The sequence below is a fragment of the Nematolebias whitei genome, chromosome 3, assembly GCF_014905685.2.
Source record: "Nematolebias whitei isolate Nwh7 chromosome 3, NemWhi1, whole genome shotgun sequence".
Classification (NCBI taxonomy): Eukaryota; Metazoa; Chordata; class Actinopteri; order Cyprinodontiformes; family Rivulidae; genus Nematolebias; species Nematolebias whitei.
Window position 1 is genome coordinate 38,568,893 of NC_056500.1, and position 7,924 is coordinate 38,576,816.

Genomic DNA, 7,924 nt, shown 5'->3' on the forward strand with positions numbered 1-7,924 from the left:
TATATATATATATATATATATATATATATATATATATATATAAACCAGAGCAATTCAACTAAACTGCTCAGTGAGCCACAGTTACTAAAAGCCAAGAGCTCAGGGGCCGGACATCCAGCAGTTAATGTCCTTAAGTAAGTTTGTTTTATGGTTTAAAATCTAGTTTTATTTAAAAATTAACCCAATGGTGGGCCAAACTAAGCTCAGGCCCACGGGACACCAATTGAATAGTCCTGCTATAAACTATAAAAAGAAAACATCCTAATTCATGTTCCATAATCCAGGTAGAAAAGTCCAACAGTTCAGTCAGGTCCTGTGGACAGTTAGAAACCATCCAGAGGACCTGACTGAACTTTGTTGGATATAAAAAGGAAAGTTTATCATGAAATACAGAAACTGAAATCCAAGCTTCTTCATGAAACAGAGCTCAGAAGAACAAAGTAGCTAAAAAATCAAGTCACCAAAAAGGCTTCAATGATCGATATGACCATGAGATTCAAAAGCTGAAAGGTGAAAATTGTAAAACAACTCACCACCACCTGTTAAAACTATCTTAAAGATCTCAACCAGCATAAGTCTTTACAGCTAAAAATAAAAATGAACAAGTTCAAGAGCAAAGTTCCTCCCATAAAATCAAAGTTTAACTGCCTTCTGACTCTTACAGTTAGCAGAAATCATGCTTTAGGATTGAATCTCACATATGATTGTGCAGCTACCCATCCAGGCTGTCACATTGTAAAGTTTGCAGATGATACAGCGGTGGTGGGATGCATCACAAACAATGATGAGTCCAGCTACAGGCAAGAGGTGGAACACCTGGAGAGCTGGTGCAGAGAGAATAACCTTCACATCAATGTGAAGAAGACAAAGGAGATGATTGTGGACTTCAGAAGGAACAAAAACACCTACACCCCCCTGAACATAAGAGGATCTGCGGTGGAAGTGGTCTTCTGCTACAAGTACTTGGGTGTACACATGAATGACAACCTCAGCTGGAGCAACAACACCACCAGCCTGATCAAGAAAGCTCATCAGAGACTCTACTTCCTCAGACGGCTGAGGCGAGCTGGTCTGGGAAGCTCAGTCCTCACCTCCTTCTACAGGTGTGCAGTGGAGAGCATCCTGTGCTCGAGCATCAATGTGTGGCATGGAGGCTGCACAGCTGCAGAAAGAAAAGCTTTGCAGAGAGTGGTGAAGGCTGCACAGAAATCTGTTGGAATCAGTCTCCCCACCATCACAGACATCTACACCTCCAGATGCAGGAAGAAGGCCACCTGCATCATGAAGGACCCCACTCACCCAGCACACACACTTTTTGCCCCACTCCCCTCAGGAAGGAGGTTAAGGAGCATTAAGTGTAGAACCACTAGACTGAGGAACAGCTTCTACCCTGAGGCTGTTAGACTCATGAATCTCTAACTAGAATAATCACTGTGAAAAACCATATCATGTTGCTGCTGATCTGTTTCATGTTGCTGCTGATCTGTTTCAATGTTGATGTGTTCATGCGTGCACATCTGCTCACAGACTCATGTTCATGTTTGTGCTGATGTTCAATGTTTTATGTTATGAGTGCTTAGTGTATATTTAGTTTATGTTTTTCTTAGTTCATATCTTAGATGTTATTACTGTTTTTCTTAGACATTTTATTGTTGGATGTAACTGGGACCCCGTGTACATAATTTCGCTCCACCACATGTACCACATGAGGTGCGAATGACAATAAAGAAACTCTGACTCTGACTCTGACTGACTCTGAATCTGCACCCTGAGGATTGGTTTGCATTTTGATATGAGGGTCAAAGGTCACGATGTAGCAGATCATGAACAGCAAGATTGGATTTTGGATATTTTTATTAAACTTTTGAAAATTTAATTTGAATGGTAAAACTGTGTCCCACAGGTCATGTGTCAAATTAAAGGTTTAACATACTAGAAAAGATGCAACAAAAGACAAAGAGAGTTTGTTTCAATTAATTTAACCAGGTTTTGATGTAAAATAAAAAGGTAAAGCAGAACTGAACATTTCCTGATGTAAGACTACAAGACAAACAAATTATTAAACACTGATTCTTGTGTCTCAGCTGAGTGCTAGTGTGAGCAAATAACTACTGATAGGAATATTTAAGAAATATACAAATGACCTTACACAGTCTGTTCAAAGTATACATTATATGATAAACTGCCTGCCATACAAACCTTTTTTCCACTACTGCTGTCTGTGAACACAGACACAAAGATCTAGCGTGATCAAAACAAACCAAATTATAGCTCAGTATCTGTAGCACTGGCTGCATAGTTAAGTGTTTTCAAAGACTGATTGGCTGTAGTGGCCATTTTGATTTACCTCAAAACGTCAATCATTTGTAGAGTCACTTTCTGAACGTTTCATTAAATCCCATTCATTTCTTTTTGACATAATTTGCTAACAGTCAGAGTCGGCCCTAAAGGTTAATGAGACAGTTTTAAGCAAAGATGTTGTGCAGTGCTCAGAGTCTGTGCCATGCATGACTCTCAGATACTACCACACCAAATTTGAGCTCAATATCTGCAAAGCTGAATTTTAGACATTTTATGGACGCTAGATTGTTTTGTTACAATGCACATTGTTTATGGCTATCAGTGGGGGGGATCAGACACACCAGTTTTCTCGAATAAGCAGAATCAGTCAACACAGACTGTGAATGGGTGTTCACGGTGAGTTTTTCTTACCTGAGCCTTCAGTTCAGCAACGTGCATCACACTTGCTTTGTAATTCAGATGATAGACGAGAGACACTTTCACTAAATCACCATTGAGTTTGGTGAAATGTCCTTTCTTTGGTTTTTCATTAAATCTAAACGTCCATTGACCTGAAGAACACACAGACGATCAGTAAACATTTTTGAATGTCCACACGTGTTTTAGCCTACAGACACACACTCCACTGACCACTGAAGCTCACGGCGTTGAGCAGGATCAGCTGTGCGCTGGGGGTCACTTCGTCAAACAAGTGCGTGATTTTGTTTTTGGTTTTGTTTGCCACCCACTGGTTTATCATCTCTGCGTTTTCTTTGCTGGATTCCCGCAGTTTGACGGGCTTTGCTTCATAGTACTTGGTGGACTGGTTTAGAAAAGACTCGCTCATATTCAATTCTGAGTAAGAGAGAAGAGAAATGACAACATCCTACAGATCTAGAAACGTTTATAGTATTTATAAAGATAGGTAAATTTTTGTTCGTCGATGCATGCTACGGGAGTTATAGTAGATCTGAGAGGCCATCTGCAGGGAGTCGGCCATCTTTTCTCTCTGCATCTTCATCTGGAAGTGAACGCACTGGAAGTCATGAGGCACACAGATCGCTCTCTCCAGGTCTCTGCGGGTGTTTCCACTTGCACCTGAAGTTACAAAGGTCAAATGTATGAAAATTAAAATGTGCACTCTGAAACACTATAGAGAGCTGCAAGGAAGCTTTAAAACACACCCTTAATAAAATTAAAATAAAACACCCAGTTCGGGCAGCACGGGGGTGAAGTTGGTAGAGCTGTGGCCTCTCAGTAAGAAGGTGATTGAATCCAATCATGGCCGGCGACCTTTTTGGGTGGAGTTTGCATGTTCTCTCCGTGCATGCGTGGGTTTTCTCCGGGTACTCCGGTTTCCTCCCACAGACCAAAAACATGCATGTTAGGCTGATTGGTAACTCTAAATTGTCTCTAGGTGTGAGTGAGAGAGTGAATGGTTGTTTGTCTCTATGTGTCCCTGTGATGGACTGGAGACATGTCCAGGTGATCTCCCCCTCCTCACGCTGGATAATGGGCACCAGTGACCCTTGCAACCCGGAAAGGGAAGAAGCGGGTAAAAGATAAAGATGGATAGTTCGCCGTATTCTTCCACTTCACTTCAAACTCACGTCCTCTACCAGAGGCCTGACTTCGGAGGTTCAGTATCTCAGCTGTTCCAAGGACTGAGCTCTTCTGGGCAGAGATCTCTGAGGTTGTTCCTGGGATTTGTTGGAGCCACTCTTCCAGTTTAGGGGTCACAACAACGAGTGCTCCATTGATCACCTGTTTGTTGGTCTGGATCTGGAAGTCCCATAGTATCTGAGTTTTTCCATTCTCCACCACACTTGGTGAAGTTTCCAACTTTGACTTTTGGATCTTTAGTCCATATTCAGCACAAATGTTCCTCTACACTATTCCAGCAACTTGATTATTGCTTTATACATAATGACAAATTGAAAACAGAATTTTAAACAGTTCTGTAAATTAATTTTAAATGAAAATTTTACAGTACTTTTTACATACTATATATTGAAAAATAAAAATAAAATGCAAAAATATTGAATTTACATACATATATAGACTATTTTGCAGGAACACTTGAAGCTCAAGTGGTTCCCTTTTGATCACAGCTGAGAGGTTTCTACTCCTTCCTTTTACTCCACCTGTGGTAACTTAAATTGACTGGACAAATGGACATGAGCTGAAAAGGTACACACCTCTCGTAGGACTCCTGACTGACAATGCTTAATGAGAATGACTATCGGCCAGTAGCCGTCACCCCGATAGTCAGTAAATGCTTTGAGAGACCAGTCATGACCCACATCAAAATAACCATCAACACCAGCAAGGTTCCACACCATTACACATATTGCGAGAATTGATCAACAGAAGACACCATCCCCCTGTGGTCCACACTGCTCTCACCCACCTGGAGCAGAAGGACTCCTACGTCCGTATGCTCTTTGTGGACTTCACATCTGCCTTCAACACCACGATCCCCCAAACCCCGATGGACAAACTATTCACACTAGGACTAAGCCCCTCCATTTGCAACTGGGGACTAGACTTCTTAACAAACAGACCACAGTCAGTGAGGATCCACAACTTCTCCTCCTCCACCATAACCCTCAGCACTGGCTCCCCTCAGGGATGTGTGTTGAGTCCCCTCCTGTTTACTCTGCTCACGTATGATTGTGCAGCTACCCATCCAGGCTGTCACATTGTAAAGTTTGCAGATGATACAGCGGTGGTGGGATGCATCACAAACAATGATGAGTCCAGCTACAGGCAGGCGGTGGAACACCTGGAGAGCTGGTGCAGGAAGAACAACCTTCACATCAGTGTGAAGGAGATGATAGTTAATTTCAGAAGGAGTAAACACACCTACCCCCCCCCCCCCCCACACACACACACACACACACACCCCGCACATAGGATGATCTGCGGTGGAAGTGGTCTCCAGCTACATGAATGACCTCAGCTGGAGCAACAACAGCCTGATCAAGAAAGCTCATCAGAGACTCTACTTCCTCAGGTGGCTGAGACGAGCTGGTCTAGGAAGCTCAGTCCTCACCTCCTTCTACAGGTGTGCAGTGGAGAGCATCCTGCACTCCAGCATCAACGTGTGGCATGGAGGCTGCACAGCTGCAGAAAGAAAAACTTTGCAGAGAGTGGTGAAGGCTACACAGAAGACTGTTGGAGTCAGTCTCCCCACCATCACAGACCTCTACACCTCCAGATGCAGGAAGAGAGCCACTGGCATCATGAAGGACCCCACTCACCAGCACACACATTTTTTGCCCCACTCCCCTCAGGAAGGAGGTTTAAGGAGCATTAAGTGCAGAACCACTAGTAAACAATTTCATTCCGCCTCATGTACCACATGTGACGCAAATGACAATAAAGAACTTTGAACCTACCGGGGGGGGACAGCCATGACGTGAACAAAGTGCTTCCAGGCTATACAAACCGAGTCTGTATTGTTGAAAGCTCCCATGAGCACAGTGTCTTCCAAAATAGGACATTGAATGAAAAAGATTTAGAACTGTAGGCTTACATGAATCTGGGCTTTATGGCACAGTCTAGCTAAAAACCTCTCCTCTGTGCTTTAGAGGAGCCTTGAGAGCCTGTTTGGAGTTGTAAAAAAAGCACCTAAAGGACTCAGACTGTGAAGAACATTACTTTCTTATCTGATGAAACCAAGAATAAACTGTGTGGTCTCATTTCTCTGCACAGAAGAAACAAAGCACTGCTCATCACCTGCCCAACACAGCGAAGCATGGTGGTGGCAACATCATGCTGTGGATGTGCTTTGAGCAGGAGGGCCTTGAAGACTGATCAGGGTTGAGGGAAAGCTGAATGGAGCAAAGCACAGAAATTACGCTAAATGAAAACCTGCTGCACAACGTCCATAACCTGAGACTGGGCTGAAGGTTCACGCTCCAACAAGAACCAAAGCAACAAACGTAGTGGCTCAGGAACTCTGTGTGAAGACAGTTGTAAACTTTAAGTAAATATTCAGAGTTTGGCAGAAAAGCCTGAGCTGTGTTTCCTACCCAACAACAAATGGGACAGAATCCCGTTGATGCTGACAGGAGAGAAGAGCAGGTTGTTGAAGGGATGCTGATCTTTGAGGTGAGAGTACAGCTTCATCGAAAACTCTGCCATGGACTCCTGCAGTACGGGTTCGGCCGTGCGTCTGTCCTCTTCCTTGCAGAACTCAGATGTTTTGTTGAAGTCGTTGCACAAAGGAGTGGGAGGATCTGAAATGACGTTAAATCATTTTGTTATAATTAATTTTGTGCAATTCATGCACCAACTCTTAGCTATGTCACTTCCTCAAAGTAAAATGTATATCTGCGGTCATTTTGATCTGTTGTTTTCACTGTAAGGTGAGTATCACACCCTTAAATTGGAGATTTTTGCTCTCGGCGAGTCTTTTCCTGCTTGAAACAAAATCAAGAATACCTTCAACAATAAGGTGAATGGTGTGGAGCCTCTCCCCCTCGATGGACTCGCAGCTGTAAACTCCAGAGTCCTCAGAGTTGGCACGTTTGACGATGATGGTCTGATCGTAGTCCTCTGGATAAAGCAGGATCAGCTTCTCATCGTGACTGGAGTCGTCTTCAAAGTTCAGCTCTTTTCTTTGGCATTCACCGATCTCTTTGAACCACAGTGCATTAGCCGAAGGTGAGATGGAGGATGGGAAGTGGCACGGCAGTTTCACATCAGAGCCTCTAGATGTTTTAATTGTGCTGTGAAGTGAGTCTGCAGGTAGAAAAGACAAATCTTTATCATCATGATCAAGGTTTTGTTTTTTATTATCAATAGGTTTAGTATGAGAGAACATCTCACCAACTTTCATGTTGTATGTTTTTATCAGCTCCACATTATCTGCTTTTGCCAGACACACGTACTCGCCCTCACTGGCAGGAGTTACAGGAGATATTGAGACATAAAGCCCTGACTTTATGACTCGAGCTGTGCCAGTTGGAGGATTAGCATTTAAAGTCTGTCCTGAAATTGTAAACACAGATGAAACTAAAGCACAAATATTATACAATAATACATATAACAATGCATGGTCTTCCATTCTTTAACCCCTGGGAATCTCTTTAATGTTCTGACGGTGTCCCTTAATGGGAAAATCGACCACCTTACTGAACCGCTTAAAAATACTTTTTAATATTTTTTCCACAAAAAAACTAGTCAGTCTTTTGTATTCCTATCTCAGCTTGAAATGAAAACATCTGATTTAAAGGAATTTTTATTTTATTTTAACTCGAGCGGTCTTTAGTTAAAAAAAAAAAAATACACATTTACATTTTTTTTAATCGACAAAATATTTATTTTATGGGATTTTTTGGGAATAAGGTATTTTCCTCCATTAGCCCAAAATACGAGCGAGCTGAAGGATCACGGTGCACCCGCTAATCATGTCTTGATTTGGGAGAAACCAACGGCAGTCAGCCGTGGAGTGTTTTATTCTTCCTTATGAGGGAGTTTTTCCTTTCCACTGTCGCCTTTAAGCTTGCTCAAGATGAGAGTTCTGTGATGAAGGTAAAGTCAAAGCAGTCTGCTCCTCACATAAATAATGTTATTAACTGACTTTTTAAATATGAATGTTTCTGTACAGTGCCCTGAGATGACTTCTGTTGTGACT

The 7,924-nt window shown here is 42.4% G+C and overlaps 1 protein-coding gene across 1 annotated transcript in view; it reads right to left on the bottom strand.

Annotated features, from left to right (window-relative positions):
* Positions 1-7,924, bottom strand: part of serping1 (serpin peptidase inhibitor, clade G (C1 inhibitor), member 1) — a 16,900-nt gene that overhangs the window by 6,065 nt on the left and 2,911 nt on the right. Inside the window, exons 3-8 of the mRNA XM_037674944.1 lie at positions 7,117-7,278; positions 6,730-7,029; positions 6,318-6,524; positions 3,235-3,378; positions 2,932-3,135; positions 2,713-2,852 (exon numbers count right to left, since the gene is read on the bottom strand). Coding sequence (XP_037530872.1) covers positions 2,713-2,852; positions 2,932-3,135; positions 3,235-3,378; positions 6,318-6,524; positions 6,730-7,029; positions 7,117-7,278 — 1,157 coding nt within the window. The remainder of the gene's footprint in view (positions 1-2,712; positions 2,853-2,931; positions 3,136-3,234; positions 3,379-6,317; positions 6,525-6,729; positions 7,030-7,116; positions 7,279-7,924) is intronic.